This window comes from Pongo pygmaeus, chromosome 4, assembly GCF_028885625.2.
Source record: "Pongo pygmaeus isolate AG05252 chromosome 4, NHGRI_mPonPyg2-v2.0_pri, whole genome shotgun sequence".
In the NCBI taxonomy this organism is placed as follows: domain Eukaryota; kingdom Metazoa; phylum Chordata; class Mammalia; order Primates; family Hominidae; genus Pongo; species Pongo pygmaeus.
This window is the reverse complement of record NC_072377.2, coordinates 130,984,584-131,010,403: the sequence shown is the minus strand read 5'-3', so window position 1 is coordinate 131,010,403 and position 25,820 is coordinate 130,984,584. Positions and strand designations below refer to the sequence as shown.

Genomic DNA, 25,820 nt, shown 5'->3' with positions numbered 1-25,820 from the left:
GGAATTTCAGAGGTGCTGTTAGCTGTGGCTTGTTTTATTTCAAATGTGTGCAGGCTTTTTGCTGGCTTCCCATTTTTTGAAGTCAGTTATGTCTCTTTTTACTTTACTTGTGCATTTGAGAGCTAGAAAGGCAAACATTCAGCTGTGATTTTTCTGGAACCCATTTAATGGAGATTCTTTCCCTCTCATGAGAAAAACCAGGTGACTAGTTAATAGAGAAGCTTTTATTTCAAAATTATTATATTTTCTTAATGTATTTGTATCAAATGGGAATATCTGTGTTTTCCCTGATAATACAAGTTATTGAGAGAGAGAAAGAAGACAGTTACAGCTCCCATATTCTTGTGCCCTGCTCAAAAGAAAAACTATGAATAACATGTATGGGCCGGGCACGGTGGGATTGCAGGCATGAGCCCCCACACCCAGCTAATGGGATTTTTTGGGTTTTTTTTACAGTTTCTTTCTGATATGTTTCCATTTTCTCTTAATTCCTTATATTTTATTTTCCCTCTTAATTCCTTTTTTCTGTTTGTTTTGGTCTCTTGGTCTCTGTCTTTGATTTATTTGTTTGCAGGGGAGATATTGTGGGCTAAATGTAAAGTAAATAATCAGGTTGTTCTGGTGTCCTTTTGGTATCTTCTTTTCATTGATACCAACTATGAGCCCACATGGAAACTGCTCAAAAGACATGATATTATTTTTTATTTCTCTAGGAGGAGAAAAGCACACTGGTGGTGGCAGGGAGTCTGGCAGTGATGCCTGGAAACAGTACATGAGAAGGTCTACTTGGTAAGAAAAGGCTTTGGGAAGATAGGCTTGGGCTTAAAGCCTTTGGGAATGGGCTTTTACACTCTCCTACTGTCTGTGCTGTCTTTGTGCAGTGTCATTTGATTTGATTTTTCCAGCATTCCACAGCTGTCTCCTCTGAGTATCTATTTGGTACTATTTTCGTAGCCTTCTTGTCTAGCTTCAGCTAGTGCCCAGTACCCAATAATGAAATGGTCTCATGCGTGGTTTCTGTATTTTTAGTAGAGTTGGGGTTTCTCCATATTGGTCAGGCTGGTCTTGAGCTCCCGACCTCAGGTGATCCACCCGCCTCGGCCTCCCAAAGTGTTGAGATTACAGGCGTGAGCCACAGCGCCCGGCTAATTTTTGTATTTTTAGTAGAGTTGGGGTTTCACCATGTTGGCCAGGCTGTTTTTGAACTCCTGACCTCAGGTGATCTGCCTGCCTCAGCCTCTCATAGTCCTGGGATTACAGGCATGAGCCAACATGCTGGGCTGTTTCTTGCATTTTTGAGGGCACACTTTTTTTTTTTTTTGAGATGGAGTCTTGCTCTGTCACCCAGGCTGGAGTGCAGTGGCCTGATCTCAGCTCACTGCAGCCTCAGCCTCTGCCTCCCAGATTCCAGCGATTCTCCTGCCTCAGCCTCCCAAGTAGCTGTGATTACAGGCCTGCACCACCATGCCTGGCTAATTTTTGCATTTTTAGTAGAGACCGGGTTTCACCATGTTGGCCAGGCTGGTCTTGAACTCCTGACCTCAGGTGATCCACGCCTGCAGTGGCTCATGCCTGTAATGCAAGCAGTTCAGGAGGCTGAGGCAGGTGGATCATTTGAGGTCAGGAGTTCAAGACCAGCCTGGCCAACATGATGAAACCCCATCTCTACTAAAAATACAAAAATTAGCCAGGCGTGGTGGCGGGTGCTTATAATCACAGCTAATCGGGAGGCTGAGGCAGGAGAATCCCTTGAGCCTGGGAGGCGGAGGTTGCAGTGAGTCGAGATTGTGCCATTGCACTCCAGTCTGGGCAACAGAGTGAGACCCTGTCTCAAAACAAAACAAAACAAACAAACAAAAACCAACCAAAAAAAAAACATGTATGATACATCTTTCCAGATTTTTATGTTTCTGTCTTTTTTCTTTTAAATAAAACGGGATCCATACTAACATTGTCTTTTATCTTAAAAGTTTGTCTTAAAAAGTTGTAACTTGGAGATCTCACCTTGTTAATATATACAGATCTGCTACATTTTAAAAGTGGGCATGAAAATCTTCTGTTACGTATGTACTATCATTAATTCTGTTCATTTTTTCCCACTAGTACTATCAACTACAGTAAAGACCTTCCTCTGGCCCAAGGAATCAAGTTTCAGTAAAGGTGTTTTAGATGAACATCCCTTAATTTGAGGTGTTCCGGCAGCTGTTTTTGAAGAAGACAAAGAAAATTAAAGTTTTCCCTAAATAAATGCATTATTATGACTGTGACAGTGACTAATCCCCCTATGACCCCAAAGCCCCGATTAAATCAAGAGACTCCTTTTTTAAAAATCAAAATAAAATTGTTACAACATAGCTATAGTTACTAAAAGATGGGTTAGATGGATTTTTATTATGTCAACTAGTTGTACATGGCTTTTTAAAAGTTAATGATTATTTTGTAATTAGAAAAAAATAGTACATATACCAGGGTAGGAATTTGGGAAAATACAGAACCGAGGAGAAAACAGAAGTCTTTGCAGTAGATACAGGGTGTCTCCTGACCAAGTGAAGGATTCGGCAGGGGGGCGGTGAATATTGCTTGACATTACCCACCTATGGCATGTGTTGGATGGTGTGTGATTGAAAGGGAGATGCATTCCCCTGTATGCTTGGACCATAGTTCAGTATTCATGTGGAATAACTTGCAGTGCTTAAAATGACAACAGGCATTCATCACAGTTGTGGCTCTTGCTTATGAAGGCTGTGTCAACTTGTGAGAGATTTGTGGGGTAGACAGATTTTGTTCCTGTTCTGGAGTCTGCCACCTGCTGGAGGACTCTTGAGGCCAAAATTGCCTGTGCAGAATTGTATAGAAAATGCATCTGGAGGCTGGGCGAGGTGGCTTACACCTATAATCCCAGCACTTTGAGAGGCCAAGGTGGGTGGATCAGTAGAGGCTAGGAGTTTGAGAACAGCCTGGCCGATATGGTGAAACCCCGTCTTTACCAAAAAATACAAAAATTAGCCCAGCGTGGTGGCAGGCGCCTGTAATCTCAGCTATTAGGGAGGTTGAGGCAGGAGAATTGTGTGAACCCAGGAGGCAGAGGTTGCAGTGAGCCTAGATTGTGCCACTGCCTGGGCAACAGTGAGATCCTGTCTCCAAAAAAAAAAAAAAAAAAAAAAGTGCATCTGGATGTTTTTATACAACCTTAGACTATTTTCTTTAGCTTTAGGTGTCTGTGGTTGCCCTTGGATCTGTTCTCAATCCTCAGTGTGTGTGGCAGCATGTGGTCATAGAGAGCTGGGCAAAGTTCACTTTCTCTTTGCTGACAGTCTCACCTTTTCTCACTGGGAAGCTGCACAGGAGCCTTTGGGCTGGTTCAGCCCAGAGGCCCCTGTTCTCCTGCCTTCCTGGCACTCTCTGCTTCCCTTCTGCTTGGCACCCCTCTACTCCTGCCAGGTTGGACTGGAGCAGAGGCCTTTGAACAAGATGACATTTGTAGACAACCTGATCCATCAGGATGTGGAGAGATTTGGACAAATGGTAAATAATTTGGGGTTGAATTATGGCCCAGAGAAGTAAGCAAATGAAAAACTAAACAATTATAAATGTATCTGGGAAGCAAAGGTATTCATAATATGTCCCATGGCCAGCTGCGAGCAGTATTTAACTAGACATGCTGTTGTCAATATTGAACATGAATCAAGCCAAATACTGATATAGCTATTGAGAGAAGGTTGGCAGGAAGAAATCATGGGTGAGGGTAGGTGGGAGTGCTAATCTTAGCTACAGATTTTAGGTAACACTGATTCTGAAAGCTTTCTTTGAAACAAATTTATAATTTTTCTTCTACATGTTTCTAGCACAAGGACTCAATTCTTTTGGTTATAATGTTCATTAAAACATATGCCTTCAATTTGTTCCTCTTTCTTCTTTTTTGCTGATTTAGCAGATATAAATCACTTGTTAGTACTTTTAACTACCCAAGTTAAAATGTACATTTGTAAGTGTTATTACTGGTCTTATATTTGAAGGTGCGAGGGGTCTTGTGCTGCTCATTACTGGTTATATTGAGCATTTCATAACTGATGCCTCCTCCTAAATCCTGTGTTCCAACCGGTACTGCTGACAATGCCCAGCCTCCATTGTGGATGTGGGGAATTGTGTTTAGTATGCTTCCTTCTGCCACGGCACTAAAGCCTAACTTGCTTAGGATCTTGCTGTACTTGGAGAGAGCATCCATTCGCTGAGCCTAGCAGCCAGGCTCTTGTGACTCCCTGGGAAGTGGGTGAAGACCTAGTTCCTGGCTGCAGCAGTGGGGAGGCAGGCCCTCCAGATGAAGACTTCTCACAATGGAGGGGAGGCAGTTTTCTCAAAGGAAATTGGGTGCTATTATGTACTCCACTTCCTACTTTCTCTTTCAGGGTGGGAATCTGTTAAGCCTCCTCTCTCTCTTGCTCTGCAACCATAGAACACTTCTTTTTTTTGGTGTCTCAGTTTTGCCCACACTGCAGTGCAGTGGTGCAATAGTGGCTCACTGCAGCCTCCAACTCCTGGGCTCAATCTGTCCTTCCACCTCAAGTTCCCCAGTAGCTGGGACTACAGGTGCATGCCACTGTGCCCAGCTAATTATTTATTTTTTTTTTTGTAAAGATTGGGTCGTACTACATTGCTCATGCTCGTCTTGAACTCGTGATCTCAAGCGATCCTCCCGCCTCAGCCTCTTGAGTTGTTGGGATTACAGGAGTGCGCCACCATGCCCAGCTCTGTGGAAAATTCTCTGTGGCATTCTGTCTCCTGAAAATGCTGAAGGGACCAAGAGGGCTCAGTGTCCTTCCTCTTCTCTTCCCTGGCACTTTCAGACCATTTTCCTGTTGCCTTCATTCTAACAAAGGTTGCAGATTGGCAAGCTGATTTGGAATGTGTTTTAAGTGTTTTCAGTTTCAATATTTTTATGAAATTCCTATCGTCTCCAACACACTTTTTTTTTTTTTTTTTTTTTTTTTTAACACCCGGCTTAATTCACTTACTTACTCTGATTCCCTTATTTGGGTCTCTGGAGACATATGCAATGGTGACCATTTCTGCAATTTCTACCGTCTTAGCACTTACCTCCCCTTCCACATAACCACTCATGTTTCATTTTATTTGTGCTATTTGTTGGTCTTACAGTTTTAAAAGAGGAGGTGTGAAGAGATTAGATACAGGTGGCTGCCATTAATCTTCAGTCCCATAAACGGTACATGTTGATATACCAGAGTTTTAAGTTTTTCATATAATAAAATATTGATCTTTTATAGTTTTTCCAATTTAAGTTTTGAAAGTTAGGTTACAAATATATCTCTTTTTGCTTTTTCTTTATTGTGAGGTGTATTTTTAAAGATCAAAGTAATACTTGCATACAGCTAAAAATTTAAATGGGGCCGGGTACAGTGGCTCATGCCTGTAATCCCAGCACTTTGGAGGCTGAGGTGGGCAGATCGCTTGAGCCCAGGAGTTCCAGGCCAGCCTGGGCAACATGGTGAAACCCTGTCTCTACAGAAAATACAAAAATTAGCCGAGTGCAGTGGCAACCACCTGTAGTCCCAACTATTCGCGAGGCTGAGGTGGGAGGATTGCTGGAGCCCAGGAGGTCAAGGCTGCAGTAAGCCGTGATCACGCCGTTATACTTCAGCCTGGGCAACAGAGTAGACCCTGTTTTAAAAAAAAAATTCAAATGGGGCTAGAATGCTTATAATAAAAACTAGCAGCTCACATGCCCACTCTACCCAACTCCTGATTCCATTCCACAAAAACCACCTTTTCTATTGTTGACTTTTCTAATTTTCTCTTATTTATCTACATATTTCTAGTTGTGCAACCATCACCACTGTCTAGTTCCATCCAAAACATTGCCATCCCCCACCAAAACCTTGTACCTATTAAGCAGTCATTCCCCACTCCCACCCCTCCAGGCCCCAGCCACTATAGATCTGCTTTCTGTCTCTATGGACTTGCCTATTCTGGATATTTCATATAAATAGAATCTCTTACTAATTTCCAAACAGTTGGATAATCTGTGTCACATGCCTATCATTAATATTTTCCAGTTACTTGATGTCAGTTTCAGTTTTTGTTTTGTTTGCTTTCTTTTTTCCTGGCATTGATACCCCAAGGGCCTTTTGTCCCCCTGCTCCCATGTGGCTGCTCTCTAGGGCAGCTGCAAAGGTGTCATCCTTGAACTCCCCTTTGCTGCTCTTCTATGTTACAGCCTCTTGTTCACTGGATCCTGTTTTTCTCTTTATTGCTTTATGCTCTTCTTTTGCTGGAGCCTTTCCTGCAGAAGCTTCCTGCCAATGATTGTTTTGGAGGAAATTAAAAGAAAACCAAACTAAACCTCTCCTATCCAAGGGGAAGAACTTTATCCCCATATTGATTGAATATAGGATTCTAGATATAAAATGTTGTAGGCAGTTAGAGTTTGCTCTTTTTTTTTTTTTCTATTGGAAAGGTCCACAAATGTTTTATTGACATTTTTGTCTTTAATCCATCTGGATTTGGGGTACATTTTATGATTTGTCTACATTAATTTCCCTTTTAAAAATAAAAATCATTCCTCAACTCCAATTAGGCAATTGGGTTGTCCTTTTCACACTGATACCTCTTTTATAGTACACTGCATTCTTACATATAACAGGATCTGTTTTTAGCTGTGTATCCTGATTCAGTAATTGGTATATGTGTGTGTGTATGTAGATAAATAGAATGCCATTTCCACGTGCAGACTGAAGGGCAAGCTTATTCCTTTTTCTATGACTACATCTCCTGTCAGGTGTCCCCTCTGCCGTGGCTCTATAGGATTCTGTTAGATAGTGGTGGTCATTGCACAACTCTACAAATATACTAAATGCTACTCAATTGCTCATTTTAAAGTGGGTTAAAATGGTGAGTTTTATGTTGTATTTTACAATAAGAGAAAAAATACATACAAAGCAAATTAAGCAATAAAAAGGGCAGTTACTAACTCCAGGGAAAATAACATTTAATTCTGTGATCTTTTAAATTTCTCCTATTTAAATTGTTTTAGAGTTCTACATATATTATCTATGTGACCTGCAAAAAGTAACCTAATCTCTTTGAACTTCATTTTCTTGTCTGTAACGTGAGTTGTATCAGTTCGGTTTCTTTGTGGCAAGCTGCGGAAACCAATTATGTCTTTAGCAAACATGGTCGGTTTTGGAAAGCCCAGATGCAACTTGCCTCTCCAGATCCACTCTCTGACATTCTCCTGCAGTGTGTCCTTAGGGGCTGATCTCTACGGTCTGCTTCATCTGGGCTTGCTTTATCCTCTGGCTTCTGATTGTGTTTGGCCAGTGGTAGAAAATCAGAGCAGAAAAAAAAGTCAGAGCTTTTTTTTTTTTAAGGAAAATGTACACAAAGTGTGTTTATTGGGATGATTTCTCATTCATCCTGATTCACGGTTGCTGCTTCCTCCTAAGGAACATTCTTCTGTAAGCTTTGCTTGTCCTTCTGTAGGCTGATAGGACAGTGGAACAGCCAACACACACAACTTTGGGCATGGCGAAAGAGCATGGTGACTTTATAGCATCCTGGTCATTTCACATCCATGAAGAAGGAATTGGTTTGTCACCAGGAGCTTCTCATGTTTTCTCTTCTAGAGAGGCATGAAGGAGATCCTTCTCTAGAGACATCTCGCTGGAAAGCTTATTCCTTTTTCTGTGTCTCCATGTCCTGTTAGATGGCCCCTCTGCTGTGGCTCTGTAGACTCTGCTAACATGACTCCTTTTTTTTATCCTTTAGTCTGCAACTAGAGATGGAATTCTGTTGCTATTTTCTGAGTTTGTCTCCTTACCCCTAGGGACCTAGCTAGGCAACAGGTGAAAATCAACTGTCTTGTAGAAACGCCACTGCTAGAATGAGTGAACTTCAACTGTTTTTAGGCTTTTTGTTTCTCAAAATTAAAACTGCAGGAAAGGACCAAGCAATTCGCCTAGCATGGATCATTTACCTTTAAGGTAATTTACCTGCCCCTTGGCAAGGGGAGAGCAAAACACCTGGATTAATAGTCCTAATGCTGAAATCAAGGACAGATAATTCCCCTAAAAGAAATTAGAGTTGTTATCCTAGGTAAGAAACACAGATGCTGCTCAGCTTAAACAATCTATTTCCACTGTATGACGATGCTAATAATATCTGTCCCATGCAATTATTAGGATTAAAGAGTAAAATTATAAAAGTTAACAGTGCCTGGTAGATTCATGGTAAGGGCTCAATAAATGTTGGGTACTGTTATTAAGATGTTTTCCACATTTGTTTTCAGCTTTTAATGTTTTAATTATTTTTCTAAATAAAATTTAGAAACATTTTCCAGGTTTTTAAAAAAGAAATTTCTTTGGGATTTTTATTGGACTCAAATTTATAAGTTAGGAAGAACTAATATATAATGCTCAGATCTTAAAAACATGAGTGATACGTATTTTGATCAAATTTTTATGGTTCCTAGCAAAATTCTGTAGTTTATTACATGCAGTGTCCTAACAACTTTTAAGTTTATTCCTAGATATTTTATGATTTCAGATTTTTTTTTTAAGTCTCTGTTGCCCAGGCTGGAGTGCAGTGGCGCTATCTCAGCAGACTGCAACCTCTGCCTCCTGGGTTCAAGTGATTCTCATGCCTCAGCTTCTCGAGTAGCTGGGATTACAGGTGCACACCACCATGCCTGGCTAATTTTTGTATTTTTAGTAGAGACAGTGTTTTGCCATGTTGGCCAGGCTGGTTTCGAACTCCTGGCCTCAAGTGATCTACCTGCCTTGACCTCCCAAAGTGCTGGGATTACAGGTGTGAGCCACCGCACCCGGCTCAGTTGTTATGGTGAATGGGATTCCCCATCTTATGCATAAATTATTGCAGAGACCATTTACTTCCCAAGGTAGATTAGGTTTGAAAATAGAAACATAGATCCAACAACTACTCAATGTTTGCTATTTGCTTGTTGAGAATCCTTACAGCCTGGCAATTCCAGAGTTATAGAAATCTGGCCCACATTCAGATATAATCAAATTGTCTTTACAGTGTTGACCTGTAGGTGTCACTGTTGGTCAAAGCAAACGTCTGTTTAGCAGGGAAGTGAGTTGTGTTGACTTTGTATCCAGGAGGTCACCATGGAAAAGTTTTTGCAGTCAACGGACAATGCCCCACATTTATGAGCTGCTTTACTTTCCAGCACCATTAGTAACTTGCCTTTCCTACTGCCTATAATTGCAGGTTTGTATCTTTTAAGTTAAAAATGTGGCTGGACGTAATGGCTTATCCCTGTAATCCCAACATTTGGGGAGGCTGAGGAGGGAGGGTTGCTTGAGCCCAGAAATTTGAGACCAGCCTAGGCAACATAGTGAGACCCTGTCTTAACAAAACAAAACAAAACAAAACATTTTTTAAAAAAATTTTCCATCTATTCTTCTTTCCCTGCAGTGAGCATATGTGTGAGGTTATTCCATTTTGAACAACTCTATGGGTTATTCGTTTTATTTACACTTAAATGATGCTTACTGTGTTCCAGGCACTTTTCAAAGCACTTGGCAAATATAAACCCATGGAATTCTCATAACCCTAGGAAATAGATGTTATTACGATCTTCACTTTATTGATTTGGAAACTGAAGCACAGAGAGGTTGAGTAACTTTCCTCAAGTCACACAGCTGATAAATGATGGGGCTGAGATTTGAATCCAAGTAGCCTGGCCTCAGTTAGTATTCTTATGAATGTGAATAGTGTCCCTGAAATAGCAGAGTTCTTATTTGCTCACCTTCCGTGTCTGATTCTCTTAATTGTTGACTTCTTTTTTTTTTTGCAGTATCTTTTATTGTGACATAATCACTAACTTAAAGAAAAGTTGCAAGTACATAGAACTTTTCCCCCTAAATTATTTGAGAATGTTGTTGATCTGATGCCCTGTTACTCCCAAATGCTTTAGTGTATATTTCCCACAGACAAGGACATTTTCCTGCATAACTACAATACAGCCATCAAAATCAGGAAATTAGGATTGATGTGTGTATTAGTCTGTTCTCACAGTGCTATAAAGAACTACCTGAGACTGGGTAATTTATGAGAAAAGAGGTTTAATTGACTCACAGTTCCACAGGCTGTACACGAAGCATGGCTGGGGAGGCCTCAGGAAACTTAACAATTGTGGCGGAAGGCGAAGGGAAGCAGTCATGGTCTTCACATGGTCGGAGCAGGAGGAAGAGAGTGAGGCGGGAAGAGCTACACACTTTTTTTTTTTTTGAGACGGAGTCTTGCTCTGTCGCCCAGGATGGAGTACAGTGGCGCGATCTCGCGCACCGCAAGCTACGCCTCGCCTCCTGGGTTCACGCCATTGTCCTGCCTCAGCCTCCCTAGTAGCTGGGACTACAGGCGTGTGCCACCATGCCTGGCTAATTTTTTTCTGTTTTTAGTAGAGACGGGGTTTCACCCTGTTAGCCAGGATGGTCTCGATCTCCTGACCTCGTGATCTGCCCGCCTCGGCATCCCAAAGTGCTGGGATTACAGGCGTGAGCCACTGGGCCCGGCTGCGCTACACACTTTTAAACAACCAGGTCTCTTGAGAACTCTTTCACGAGACAGCACTATGGGGATGGTGCTAAACCATTAGAAACCACCCATATGATCTAATCACCTTCCACCAGGCTCCACCTCCAACACTCGGGATCACAATATGTAAGATTCGGGTGGAGACACATAGCCGAATCATATCAACGTGTTACTAATATCTAGTCCTCAGATCCCGTTCAACTTTTGCCCCTTGTATGTTGTCGTATCTCTTTAGTCTCTTTTAGTCTTCTCTTGACTTTCATGCTTTTGAAATTACACGCCACTTATTTCATAGATCATCCCTCAACTTGACGTTTCCTCATAATTTAATTCAGGTTGTGCATCTTAAGCCGTACACTCACAGAAAAACACCGTATCCTCACCTGCATCCTATCAGGCAGTGTGTGATGTGATTTCCGTTTGCCCACACCGATGATATTAACTTTGATTCTTGATTAAGGTGGTGTCTGCCAGTGTTCTCCCTTGTGAAACATCTCTTTTACCCTCTGTAAATTAATAGGTCTTTGTGAGGGGAGATACTTTGAAACTCTGTACCTGTCCTGCTCTCCATCAAACTTTACATTGATTCACTTATTTATATTTGTATGTACTTAAATTTTTCTGTTTTATCCAATGAGTTATAATCCATTTATTACATTACTTATTTTGATGCTCGAAATAAATTTTTGTATCCCTGATTTGGCCAGCAGGAGACTCCCTTCAAGCTGGCTTCACTGTCCTTTCAACACGTTCCTGTCCTTCTCTGAGCACTTCCTTTCTTTTTGGCACAAGATGTTCCAGGCTCAGTTTGTACTTTTCCTGCCCCAGCCCTAGAATCAGCCGTTCCTTCAAGGAGCCCAGGTCTTTTTTGGTAAAGCATCATGTTTATAAGCTAGAGTCTGGTGTAGGGATGCCTGATGTGGGGATGTCACTGCTCCCAGGCCCTTGCAGCTGGCAGACATGTACATCTACATTTATTTACAAATCTGTTTATATGGACAAGTGTGAGTTTACATAAAACTTCTGAATCCTATCCAACACCACAGCGTTCCTTTTTAGTTTTTCCTTTCAGTATCTGCAACTCTTGTCTCTGATGAGAAACCTGCCTCACTACCCTTGATGCATTTTTTTGTAGATCACTCCCTGTGTATATCACTTATCTCCCATCCCATGAGGACGCCCTCCCCACCTCTCTCTGGTTCTGATGGTGCTGGACTTGTCCTTACATGAGTGCCCTCATCACCTAATTCAGGCTCTGACACACATGTACAGCTCCTCTACATGGAGGCACTCTTCTTACCCATCTAATGGCTTCAGGACTGAATTGTTTGGGAAGAGAAGAGGTAGAGAAAGAAGAACTGATCTTTCCTTAAATGCAGAATTTTGAGTCCCAATCAAAATAGTACTTGACTGCCCCATGCGTGCTTGTTCTGGGGCAGGAAGGAGAGATGCCTGGACTTAAGCTGGAAGAGTGGAATAAGCGGGGTGGGCACAGGTCCCGGCGGTAGAGCGCCTGCATTCCAGGCACAGCTCTGTTTCTAAGGGGCCAAATGATCTTAGAGAAGTAATTTGATCTCTTTGTGCCCCAGCTCTTCCAATAATGAATTGGACTAAATCTAAATCAAAGACTGGTGCCCCATGGCCAAAATTGGCCTAAGTGCTTATTTTGTTTGGGAGTCAACTTCCTTTCTTTTTTCTTGCTTTTTTTTTTTTTTTGAGACAGGGTCTCCCACTGTTGCCCAGGCTGGAGTGCAGTGTTGTGGTCATGGCTCACTGCAGCATTGACTGCCTGGGCTCAAGCAATCCTTCCACCTCAACCTCTCAAGTAGCTGGTACCACAGGCGCATGTCACCATGCCTGGCGAATTTTTGTATTTCTTGTAGAGATAGGGTTTTTTAATGTTTTCTAGGCTGGTCTCAAAATCCTGAGCTCAAGCAATCCACCCACCTCAGCCTCCCAACCTGCTGGGAGTGATACAGATAGGAGGCAGGGAGATACTGCGTAGAAGAGGGTGGTTCCCTGGCAAAGGCCCCACCCTCAAGCTTGGAAATCCACGGCCCTAAATGGGAGCAAGCATTCCTGTTTTTGTGCCCAAATGTTGCCTTTTGGCCCACCATGCCTCCTATCCTGTACCCATATAAATCCCAAACCTCGGGCTCCACGAGCAGAAGAGCAGAGGAGCATAAGAGCAGTGCAGCAGAGAAGGTGAGAAGGGAAGGAGCATCTGAATGTAGAGAGGAGTTTGCCTGGGGATGGTCGGAGAGGAGACTGGCTATAGGTCTGCCTAACTCCAGGGGAAGATCATCTTCCCATTCCATCCCCTCGCCAGGTCCCCATCCATCCCGCTGAGAGCTACCTCCATCTGGCAATAAAATCCCCCTCATTTACCATCCTTCAATTTGTCCGTGTGACCTGATTCTTCCTGGGTGCCGGACAAGGACCTGGGTACCAAGAGGGTATTTAGCTAGTTAACACTTAAGCCATCTGCAACGGCAAAGCTAAAAAAGTACTGTAATATGCCCACTGGGGCTTCAGGAGTTACAGGCATCCACCCCTAGATGCTACTGTGGGGTCGGAGCCCAAAAGCACTTGCCCTACCTCCTGCGTGCTCCCCCTCCTCTAAGGGGTTTGAGTGCACATTGGCCGAACAGATGAGCCACATTCGGTCACACATCTCTGAGCGGGGGTCAGGGAACTCTCCCATTTCAGGATTATAGGTGTTAGCCACTGCACCAGGCCAGGAGACAACTTTCAAAAAAATCAAATTTAAGTTTCTTTAGTTGGACACTGTGCACTCCAGTTAGCCTCAGGTGGGTGACAGCTCAGACCATCTTTCCCAACTTTATAAATTTCCCTCTCTGGACTAAGTTACATTTCAAGCCTCTTCTAGCTCAGCATGGCCTCTTCTCCATTTGCTATGCTCTGGCTCAGCAGATTCTTAATCTATGGCACCAGGCCTGTCAAGAGACCTGCATTTGATTCCCAACTTTTAGCCAGGAAACACTGGGAAAGCCACATCTGAGTGGGTTGCTGCTGCTGGCTCGGGTGGCCAGGTTTTATTCCCTTATTTGGCCCTGCCCACATCCTGCTGATTGGTCCATTTTGCAGAGCTCTGATTGGTCCATTTTACAGAGTGCTGATTGGTCCATTTACAATCCTTTAGCTAGACACAGAGCACTGATTGGTGTATTTACAATCCTCTAGCTAGACAGAAAAGTTCTCTAAGTCCCCACTCCACCCAGGAAGTCCAGCTGGCTTCACCTCTCAGTGTTATTGATGGAAGCGCTTAGTGCTCCCTGCTTTCTGTGTGGAGCTGGTCTAGGCCTCGACCATCGTTGGGGCACTCATTTAATTAAGCGAAGCTCAGAGGTCTGGACTGATGGGTCACCCTGATTCAGAGAGTATTTCTTTAGTAAACAGGGTCTAGAGGAAACCGCATAGTCTGGGGGCTAGGCCCCCGTTTGGCAGGTCCAGGGATTGAGCAAGAAGACACTTGCCTGGATGAGCAGAGAAAGAAGATGGGGCTGCGTGTTGAGTCTATAGGCTGGGTCACTGGAGGTATGGTAGGATCTCTAGAGCTGCCTCTAATGACAGCAGAGTCTCTTCAAGAAACTTTTGAAAGGGACGAAATTCTTTTTCTGATTACCTTTCTAGCTTCTCTGGCTGAGCCCCTATGCATTGGATTGACATAGACAGATTAACAAAAGAAAACAATCAGAATTTTATTAGCATGTGCATTGCAATTACATGCGGGAACACTCAGAGATGAATAAACTCAAAGGTTTGGTTGGAACATGGGCTTATAGCATTTTAGCAAAGGACCAATACATTTTTTTTTTCTTTTTTTTGAGACAGAGTTTCACTCTTATTGTCCAGGCTGGAGTGCAATGGCACAATCTCGGCTCACCACAACCTCTGCCTCCCGGGTTCAAGCCATTCTCCTGCTTCAGACTCCTGAGTAGCTGGGATTACAGGTGCGTGCCACCTCACCCGGCTAAGTTTTGTATTGTTGGTAGAGACGGGGTTTCATCATGTTGGCCAGGGTGGTCTTGAACTCCTGACCTCAGGTGATCTGCCTGCCTCGGCCACCCAAAGTGCTGGGATTACAGGTGTGAGCCACCGCACCTGGCCCCAATACATTTTTTAGAGAAGTGACAAGACAAAGGAAAAGGACCTGAGTCTCTAAGGGCAGCAAATTGTGGGAAGACAAATATATGGGAAACGAATGGCAGATAAAGGCCTGTTAGTAAAGTTTGCTTCACAGGTTCCCCTGGTGCCATCTCTAGGCAGATAAGGATCTAAAGTTGTCTCCAGTGATTAACTTTTTTTCTTCCTGATAGAGAGGGGAGGAAGAAAATATTCGTAAATTAATGTCTAAGATGGGAAGTGCAGAGAGCTTTTCTTGTATCTGTTTCTTCTCAATTGCCTTCAGCTCAAAATAATCCTTATGTCAAAGTGTCATATTTTGAGGTGGCATATTCTGCCAGCCTACAGACCCAAGAACCTTGGCTAGAATGGATTGGTCTTGGATTGCAGTGAGTTGAACCACTGTACAGAAGTGTAGAAGAAGGAAAATCTTCTAGTTGAGTTTTAACTTCTGTCTATTTTGAGCTGGTGAACTCAAATTGTTCACTGAATATTTAAATTCTTTGACTTTCACCTGTGAAAATCTCCTGAATGAAATGAGATATTTGATCCTATTTAGTGGGTCACTGAACATGCTTCTAACATGAAAACATTCAGCTTTGAGCTAGGAAGGTGAGCTGTGCTCACAATCTCAAACAGGGTCAGGGAGAGAAGATTTACATGTTCTGTGCCCTGTGCCCTCTCTTGGGGCCTAGAGGACACATTGACTTATCTTTTCTGGGGATAGTATAAAGGAACATCAACTTGCTCCTATTTTGTACTGGAGAAGCTTAGAGAATCAGATACTAGTTTTATACTACATCCCTCAGTATTAAAAGCTTTAATTTAAAAAAGAAAACAGCTGGGCACAGTGGCTCATGCTTGTAATCCCAACACTTTGGGAGGCTGATATGGGAGGATCACTTGAGGTCAGGAGTTGGAGACTAGCTTGGGCAACGTAGCAAGACCCTGAATCTACAAAAAGTAAACAAATTAGCCAGACGTGGTGGTGCGTGCCTGTAGTCGCAGCTACTTGGGAGGCTGAGGTGGGAGGATAACTTGAGCTCAGGAATTCAGGGTTGCAGTGAGCTATGATTGTACCATTGCACTCCAGCCTGGGTGACAGAGTGAGATGCTATCTCTGAAAATAAGTGAATAAATAGATAAAAATAAAAAAGGAAAAAAGTTTATCTTTGGCCAAATGTCAAAAAAGAAAATAAAAGGAGAAAAAAAGAATTAACGATTCATTGAAGATTTTTTTCCTTCCTTGAAGAAACAATTTGTTCCAACCTAAAAAATTATGCAAAATCATTGTAATGTTTCCCTGGTGTTTTAAATCCAGATTTCAGGTGCCCCAAAGAGAGAGATCAAGTGATTTTAACCACCTGAAATGAAAAAAAAAATAAAAAAATAAAAAAAAAAGAGGCCGGGCACAGTGGTTCACGCCTATAATCCCAGCACTTTGAGAGGCCGAGGTGGGTGGATCACCTGAGGTCAGGAGTTCTAGACCAGCTGGCCAACATAGTGAAAACCCGTCTCTACTAAAAATACTAAAACCAAAATTAGCTGGGTGTGGTGGTGCACATCTGTCTGAGGCCCGAGAATCGCTAGAACCTGGGACATGGCAGTGAGCTGAGATCACACACTGCACTCCAGCCTGGGAGACAGAGTGAGACTCCATCTCAAAGAAAAAAAAAAGATAAATAAAAAGCATCAGACAATTTTCTATAGCTTCTAGACCATAGAGCCTGCAGCAATAACTCAATGAGTTTTTATTCTCATGTTTGCCCTGTGCAAGGAGCAGACCAAGAGAAGGGGTTTGCATGCTCTTGACTTTCTCTGCCATCCACCCCAGCTGCCAGGTAAATCACAAATCATGTAGTATTTTCTGTGAACGCAGGTAAGCTTAGCACCCCTGGCCTCATTCCCTTCCTTTTGTTTTTTGACCTCTACATTTAACTGTGACTTTTCTGATGAATACATTGCCTTCTTTCCTCCTCAAGGGATTTCATTTTATTCTTGCTCACCAGAAGCACAGAACCACCCCAGCTGTGGCTAGTTTAGCCTTCCCAGGGCTCTCTCCACTGTGGCCTCCCAGAACTTCTAATCTACACAAGAAGCCTGCCCTACTGTTGACATTTTACAATCTATGTGCCTCTGTGACTAAATGGCTAGAGTTATCACATCCGCTCAGTCCTGCATCTTTATAAAAAAACCTGGGCAATGTGCCATCCTCTCTGTCCACCAACAAGATTTTTCTCTGTGAAACGCTTTCTTTAAAGTCTGTGCACAAAAGCATAATTGTTCCCTCAGAGTTGCTAAAATGACTTGAAGGGCTTGAGTTTTTTAGTAGCTTTCAGAAACAAAAGGAGCTTTCTAACTGGACAAGCTATTCCCTCCAGCAAAGGATCCTTGGCTGAACTTTGTTTACCATATTAAGCAGCATAGCGCAAGCTGCACTGTGGCTTATGGTTAAATAGTTACTACAGAAAATTCACTTCAGGGTTATTTCTGGTTTGTTATAACATGTATTTCATTTTTCTTGTCTGTATCGCTTAATAATAGTAAGGAAGGTTACAGAAAGCTTTTTATGACCATCCTCACCCCAAAGTCAAATTAACTTCTCCCTCTTTTTGTCCCCAACAGATGCAGTGCACCCTGATTTTTTCATGTCTGTTTCACTCACTCAGTGGACGCTCTGTGAGGGCAGGACCTTGTCTAGTTTGTTCACGCTCTCTTGCTTTCCTGTGTTCATTGAGCAAGATGCCTGGCATATAGTGTGAAATTAGTTAACATTTGTGAATAAGCAAATAAATGGATGAATTTGTGGAAGGATTGGCTTCTTTTTATGTGTTTGGTAGAATTTGGTGATGGTAGAGACAGCTATTTCCTACCCCACATCCATTCCCTCTGTTCTAGGGTGGGCATATAGCTGCTTGGAATAAAGTCAGCCTCTTCTGCCTCCTGACTGGAGGTATGGCCAGGTGAAAAAGTAGACAGGGTTCCTGAGGACTTCTAGGCACCGCCAGACCAGCTCCGAATTGCCTACCTGTAGGCTCTTAACCTTCCATTTTGTTCATTTTTTAAAAAAATCACTTGCAGCCAAATCTAGTCATAACAGGTATGTTGGTTTAACATGTGTGTCTGTGAAGACCAGGGAGAGATTGGGATAAAAAAATCTAAATCCAGGGCTGGATACAATGGTCCATGCCTGTAATCACAGCATTTTGGGAGGCCGAGGAGGGAGGATAGCTTGAGCCCAGGAGTTCAAGACCAGCCTGGGTAACATAGTGAGATCCTGTTTCTATGACAAATGAAAAAAAAAAAAAAATTAGCTGGGCATGGTGGTGTGTGCCTGTAGTCCCAGCTACTTGGGAGGTGGAGGCAGGAGGATCGCTTGAGCTCAGGTGGCCTAGGCTGCAGTGAGCCATAGTCACGTCAACTGTACTCCACCCTGAGCGACAGATAGAGACCTTGTCTCAATCAATCAATCAACATAAATAAAAATAAATAAAATGAAAATAAAAATCTAGATCTAGCTAGGATGACCATAGAAAACCATGCCAGTTTAGAGGTGTTTAGAATTAACTAAGCTTATATTCTTTGTTAATTTATTTCATATCTATTCACTTACAAATGTGTGGCATTTCCCCTTTTTATCTTCTTACTCATTGGTTTAGGAATAGTAATAATATTATTAGTACATTAAAATTTTGATATATTTGAATGCATCATGCTAGGCTCAAAATATCTACGTAAGTGCAACTGGCAACAAAGCAGGAAGTTTGATACACCCACCTTGGTATTTTTTTCACTCTCAGACATAAGGGGAAGGCAGCCAATTGTGATTTTTTTTTAAAGTTTTTCTCCTATTATTTTTATGTCACAGAAGCCAATTTCTATTTTATCTTAAAGAATTTTATTATTATTATTTTTAGACGATGTCTCATTCTGTCACCTAGGTTGGAGTGCAGTGGCACAATCTGGGCTCACTGCAACCTCCACCGCCTGGATTCAAGCAATTCTCCTGTCTCAGTCTCCCCAGTAGCTGGGATTACAGGCGCTAGCCACCATGCCCAGCTAATTTTTGTATTTTTAGTAGAGACAGGGTTTCACTATGTTGGCCAGGCTGGTCTTGAACTCCTTACCTCAAGTAATCCGCCTGCCTCAGCCCGGGATTACAGGTGTGAACCATTGCACTCGGCCAAATTTTTATTACCTCACTTAACTTAGCTCATATAAATATAAGCTTCCTTATTTGGAAGGAAAAACATTGGAATGTTCCTTTATTTCTTTAACTGGTGCTTTCCCATATATACTCATTGTCTAAATTGTGCTTTACTTACCGTCTTAGCAATAAAGGAACAAGGAAATTCTATCTTTTTAAAAGGGGTGATAACTGTGGGTGGCTGTGGCAATGTGAGCAGACAGTGGGGAGGTGGTGATCTATGAGCTAAGATAAACAGATTTGTGAACCATGGCTTTATGGGAAAATTCTTTTTCTTCAATTTTAAGTGAGTCATACTTTTTTTTTCTCTTCTTATAGGAATTCTCACGAAGTACAGACAATCATGAAGTTGGGAACTTATCAATCTAGTTGGAGCCATGGGACATTAAAATAATGTTTTCTCCCCAGTGCCCCTGGACCTTGAGCTAGTAGGAAGCAAAAAGCAGAGGTTTCCATTGAGTTGGGCTATTTGGGGAACTTCCATTGACTTGGACAGTGGAGGTTCAGCTATCCATCAGCTATTTGCAGAGTCCAAATTTTTATGCTTCCCACTGAACCCCCAAGTCAAAAAACCATAAATTATGTTGTACCATATCAAATTGTCATTTTAAAAAAGTTTAAAAATAATCAAATATTGGCAGTTTTATTTGGTTCAAGGTATAGATGAGTTTTCAATTTTCATGATTTTTTGGGGAGTTAACTTCTAAAAATAGCAAGCAAGAATATTACCAGTAACAAAATGTCAAATATAGAGCAATAGTTGAAAATTGATATTTTAAAAATAATTTATATATAAGAACACTAAGGCTTGGAGAGTTTAGACTGTTTGCCCACATGCACACAGCTGGGAGCTGGAAGGGTCATAATGAGAACCTGGATCTGGCTGAACCTGAAACCCAGGCTGGAGTGCAGTTGTGTGATCATGGCTCACTCCAGCCTCGACCTCTCAGGTTCAAGTGATTCTCCTGCCTCAGCCTCCAGAGTAGCTGAGACAACTACAGGCCTGTGTCAACACACCCAGCTAATGTGTTTTTATTTTTTGTAGAGATGATATCTCACTATGTTGCCCGGGCTGATCTCAAACTCCTGGGCTCAAGTGAGCCTCCTGCCTTGGCCACCCAAAGGGCTAGGATTATAGGCGTGAGCCACTGTGCCCAGCTTCAGCATGTTGTTAACATTAACAACCATCTTATCTTATCTTCTTATTATGAAACAGGACATTTGAAAAAAACCTAGAAAATACAGGTAAGCAAAAGAAAAGAAATTTGGAGAATAAGCAGATATCAGTTTTTGCCCTCAGTCTAGAGAAGGGGAAAGTCAATAAACAAGTAAATCAGCAAATATATTGACCACAAATTGAGATATTTGAAACAAAATGCCATTAAAAAGAGAAAAGACTTTTAGAATATAGAATAATGGGGTCAGGGAGGTGTGGGGGAATATCCTAACTGAAGGAGGTCAGCAAAGCCCTTTTTGAGGAGGTGACATTTCAGCTGAGATGAGAATGGAAGGATTGATGCAAGGAGCTGAGTGTCCAGGCAAGGGTCAGTCAGGGCAGTGTAAAGGATTAGAATGTACCATCTCAAAATATGCTGCTTTGGCATATTCATTATTTTCAGATGAAGGCAGTTGAGAAACAGCATATGCAGGAAGGGCTCTCTGCCCTCCCCTTTTCTACCTAAAAGCAGAGCATAAATTTCCCATAAGAAAAGTACCCTCCCTGCACCAGGAAGAAGAGTAGAACATTCTTATCATTGGAGATGGAGAGTTGATACTGAGATGAATGTATAAAAACAAATCTTACTAAAATAACTTATATCTTCCATTAGTTTCTTTATATATTTTCTTGTCACTTTTCCACAATTCACTATCCCTAGCCCAAGCCTTTTTTTCCTTTGTCTTGCCACATCTTTACAATTTATTGCCCTTTGTTAAAATGGTATATGAGCCCCTAGGTCTAACGATCCTTTGGATTTTCACTTTTTTCTATGAAGCCTCTCATGTTATATAAAAACATTAATTAATATCAAATAAAATGTGTACGCTTTTCCTCCTGTTAGTCTGTTTTTTGTCAGTTCAAGCTATCATCTCCAGACTCAGAACCTAAGGGGGTAGAGGAAAAGTCTTTCCTCTTCTGCAGCAGGAAGGATGTTGGCATATTTGATATTCTTTCCAGGAAGAGGAAAAAGAGGAGGAAGCCAGTGGGGTTGGCTTGGAGTGAAACAGGCGATGTGGGTGTGTGCAGGATCCCTGCTGTTGTAGGACTTTCTCCTTAGTTCAGCTAACAGCGGGGTTCTTGTCACACAACCATGAGAGATTAGGCTTGCAGACACTTTGAAGGTTTGAGAAAAATGGAATTTATTAGGCAAAAAAGGGAAAAAACAGGAAACAGGGACTCTCAGCAAAGCAGAAGTCCTGCTAGTTGGCTTCCTGCCTCACAGACTGAATCCCAGATTCCACCCTGGAACAGGAAAGGCCAGGCTCCTCCTGCCTGCAAATGGCATGAACTTCCTGAGGCTCCACCCTATCCTCCCAGTGTGCAGGCTGGTTGAAGGGTCTGCCAGGGGGCCCTTTTTACTTGGCTGTCTCACTGCCACACACTTTTGTAGATTTTGGAAGAGAGTTGAAATTCTGTCTTATAAGGAAATTAATTATTTATGTAATTAAAAAAATGGAGGCCAGGCATGATGGCTCATACCTGTAATCCTTTGGGAGGATTACATACTTTGGGAGGCTGAGATGGGAGGATCACTTGAGCTCAGGAGTTCAAGAACAGACTGGGAAACATAGTGAGCCCTTGTCTCTACTATTATTTTAAAGAAAAAAATATTTAAATGGAATAATTCTAGGTACATGGTGATTTGTAACTTTTCTTAATTGCCAATACATGTATATTGGGTACTTAGTCTTTTTGATAGGTCAAGTGTCCTTAGCAGCTGACCCTATTATAAATAAAACTGTTAAACAATAACTGGGTTTTTTTTTTTTTTTTTTTTCAGAGAGTCTCCCTCTGTTGCCTAGGCTGGCGTGCAATGGCACAATCTTGGCTCACTGCAACCTCTGCCTACTGATTTCAAAAAATTCTCCTGCCTCAACCTCCTGAGTAGCTGGGGTTACAGGCATGTGCCACCACACCTGGCTAATTTTTTTTTTTTTTTTTTAATTTTTAGTAGAGGCCGGGTTTCACCATGTTGGCCAAGCTGGTCTCGACTCCTGACCTCAGGTGATCTTCCTGCCTTGGCCTCCCAAACTGCTGGGATTACAGACGTGAGCCACCGCACCTGGTCCAACAATAACTGTTTATTGCTAACTATTCTCTTACTGCCTTTGTAGGACAGAACTAGATTTTCTATTCACTACATGAGGTAAATTGGAAGCAGAAAAACTGCACTTCTCTATATATGCGTCTTTAAAAGCAGTTCCCCTGGGACTGAGTAAAAAAATGCCAGAAATGGGCATTTCTGTGGCAGGAAAAGATTCTTTCTTGTTACCGGCTTGTCTGCTGTTCTTTCTGAAGCCCTGGCAGAAGATAAAATCTAATTTGTACACAATGTTAATGTCATTAATTAAACTATGACACCTTAAAAATCACATTATGTACCTACTCTTATATTCTTCAGAATCTGACATAACTTAGCTCAGTATTTAGCCAGAATGATACTCTGGTTTCTCCAAGCGCTGATGTTGATGTGCCTCTCTGCCCTGCAGCTGGTGGATGAGGGGATCTGGGGAAGATACTTTGTTTCCTGCTTCACTATATGCTCTTTTTGGTCACTATCACTGTTTTCAGTTGGCATTTTCTGAATGACCACAGGGAGTGTAGCACATCCCAGTGCTGAGACATGAGTTGCTTTTAGAGTTTTAACATTGAGAATCACAATATCCAGTCCTGCCAAGTCAAACTTCACAGGCTCAAGTGAAAAATTGTTTTGAGAGTCAAGTACAGCAAGAATGTTTTGGCATATTTTCAGTGGTGCTTGATGACAGGCTTACCCAAGACAGAGCAAACAAACAGAACAAGCCAGAGACCACTTTAGACATGATGGGTAATTTTCCACGGCTTATAGTGGTCTTGGAGAAATTCTTTTCAGATTTGTGTACTGAAAAGCTTCACTCGATTAAGCGTGAGCAAACACCTCCAGAGTCTCACACACCCAATCTGAGGGAAAAGCCACCTCAATCCCCACCCAGCTTGAATTCCCCACTTGATGCACTTCACCGTAAAACCTAAGATCTGGGATGTGACAGCTGGCTCTAGCTGCAGTCCCATGAACCCAGAACATTCTATGATTGTGGTGTGTGTGTGTGTTGTTGTTATCGGTGGTGGTAGTGGCCTTTTTATCCACTGCAAAATTAGGCCAGTCTGAGATTTGGAACTGTTAAACTGGGCAGTTGGTTTTCTGAAATATAAAACAAGGAATCAATGGAATGCAAATAGGCTGGGTGCGGCGGCCTGTAATCCCAGCACTTTGAGAGGCCAGGCGGGTGGATCACCTGGGGTCAGGAGTTTGAGACCAGCCTGGCCAAAATGGTGAAACCTTATCTGTACGAAAAATACAAAAATTAGCTGGTAGTGCATACCTGTAATCCCTGCTACTCCGGAAGCTGAGGCAGGAGAATTGTTTGAACCCGGGAGGCAGAGGTTGCAGTGAGCCAAGATGGCTCCACTGTCCTCCAGCCCTCCAGCCTGAGTGGCAGGGCGAAAAAAAAAAAAAAAAGAATACAAATAGATATTACTTTTAATAGATTTTCTTTAAACATAGTTGTCACATGTAGAGGGAGAAAGACACATGAAATGTATTTTACTTACGCAAGTCTGATGCACAGAGAGATGATGGAAAATCTGCCATATGTGAATCAGGATCTATGGAGGCTGCAAGTAAAAATAGGTGTTCTTGGGTGCAGCATTTGAATGAATGGATGGAAGTCAGGGCTTAGATTTTCTCCACAGAATGGCTTCCAAAAGCATGGGAGATTTTATTTAATTGCACTAACTTCGAAACAATGCTCACTGGCACAAGAGTAAAGTTGGCATTAAAAAAAATTCTTGGGGCCAGACATGGTGGCTCATGCCTGTGATGCCAGCACTTTGGGAGGCTGAGGCGGGTAGATCACCTGAGGTCGGGAGTTTGAGACCAGCCTGACCAACATGGAGAAACCCCGTCTCTACTAAAAATACAGAATTAGCTGGGTGTGGTGGCGCATGCCTGTAATCCCAGCTACTTGGGATGCTGAGGCAGGAGAATTGCTTGATCCTGGGAGGCGGAGGTTGCGGTGAGTCGAGATCACTCCATTGCACTCTAGCCTGGGCAATAAGAGTGAAACTCAGTCTAAAAAAAAAAAAAAAAAATTCCTTGGAGTTTTTACTGGCCTTTGGAATCTTAGGCAGTTTAATACATTTACTCTCAGGAGATTATTAAGCAACTGAAAGTTCGGACCTCTAAAACTGCTTTGTGCGAGGTTCAAATGATAACTGATTTGAAATGGTCCCTGATATCTTTGATTCCAGGGCAATGGGTGCTAGCTGGGCAGGTCCTGGCTTGAGAGAGAATTAGATGAAGGTCACTGTGCTGCTGGGGCTAACAGTGCCTATGCTGTCCTCAAGAGCTGGGGCCAGAGGCAAGTGGTAGAAGGACCTGGTCCAGCCTCTGAGGCCTATTGAAAGGTCCTAGGCAGCCTTGTGCAGAGCTTTTGTTTCTAGGAATTTCAATTTTCAGTTCCCTTCTCTGAAAAGGAAACTTTTTCTGTGAATGTTTATCTTTAGGAAGCAAATTCATGGTATTAGGACATGATTCCCAGCCTAATAAGAAATGCCCCCTAGTATTATTTGCCTGGTTTCTCATTTTCATTTTGGCCTCCCTTGGTTCCAGATGGTGAAAATACATTTCAGGTATTATAAGATTTGAGGGACCTGATGAAATAGTAGAGTTTACTGATGTTGTGCTATTAAAAAGAAACAATAATAACCTCAATTATCCCACATTCTGAGCTCAGAAGTCAGTCTGGGCTGGGTGTGGTGGCTCATGGCTGTAATCCCAGTACTTTAGGAGGCTGGAGTGGGAGGATCACTTGAGGCCAAGAGTTCAAGACCAGCTTGGACAACATAGAGAAACTCCCATCTCTACAAAAAATTGAAAAAAATAAAAAATTAGCCAGGCCTGGTGGCATGCACCTGTAGTCCCCACTACTTGAGAGGCTGAGGTGGGAGGATTTTGCTTGAGCTGAGAAGTTTGAGGGTGCAGTGAGCTAGGATTGAGCCACTGCATTCCTGTCTGGGTGACAGAGAAAGACCCCGTCTCTTTAAATAAATAAATAAATAAATAAATAAATAGAAGTCAGTCTGGATATGTAATTTTTTCAGAGTGCTTTGTAGTTACTAGACTTGGAAATTGATCTAACTTTGGTCATCTGTAAACACATTACAGACTTCCTTTTCTTACACAGTGTATACCAAGTGTAGCACTTTGTTAAGGACACTTCTGTGAACTTCAGTTTCTGAAGGTGCAGAAGATGTGGGTTTAGACAGGACACAGCTTAGCATAGCGGTCAGAAGCAAGGCTTCTGGAACCAAAGCACCAAATCCTGGTTCTGCTATTGACTAGCCCTGACTTTTGATAAGTTACTTTATTTCTTTGTGACTGAGTTCCACCGCCTACAAAATGGGAATGTGTGGTGGTCACTAGGACGTGCTTTGCAAACTTTCAACTACAGGGAGTATAATTGACTACGGGCCCCAGCTGCTGTGCTCTAAATCTATCACTGTGTGGAAGGGCCTGCCTGGCTGCTCCTGGCCAACTGAGTGCATCAAGGATACTAAGGCACACCCAATCCTGGGCCACACAGAGCTCCTTTGATTGCCACTTTGGCTTGTGGACTCTTTGATGGCTTTCCT

At 42.4% G+C, this 25,820-nt stretch overlaps 1 protein-coding gene across 2 annotated transcripts in view; it reads left to right on the top strand.

Moving 5' to 3' along the window:
- The window catches only part of ALDH7A1 (aldehyde dehydrogenase 7 family member A1), a 52,034-nt gene extending 49,664 nt beyond the window's left edge, over positions 1-2,370 (top strand). For both annotated transcript variants that reach the window (XM_054488246.2, XM_063665195.1), the window contains exons 17-18: positions 714-789; positions 2,104-2,370. In XM_054488246.2, coding sequence (XP_054344221.2) covers positions 714-789; positions 2,104-2,158 — 131 coding nt within the window. In that variant the 3' untranslated portion in view covers positions 2,159-2,370. The remainder of the gene's footprint in view (positions 1-713; positions 790-2,103) is intronic.
- The last annotated feature ends 23,450 nt before the right edge of the window (positions 2,371-25,820 follow it).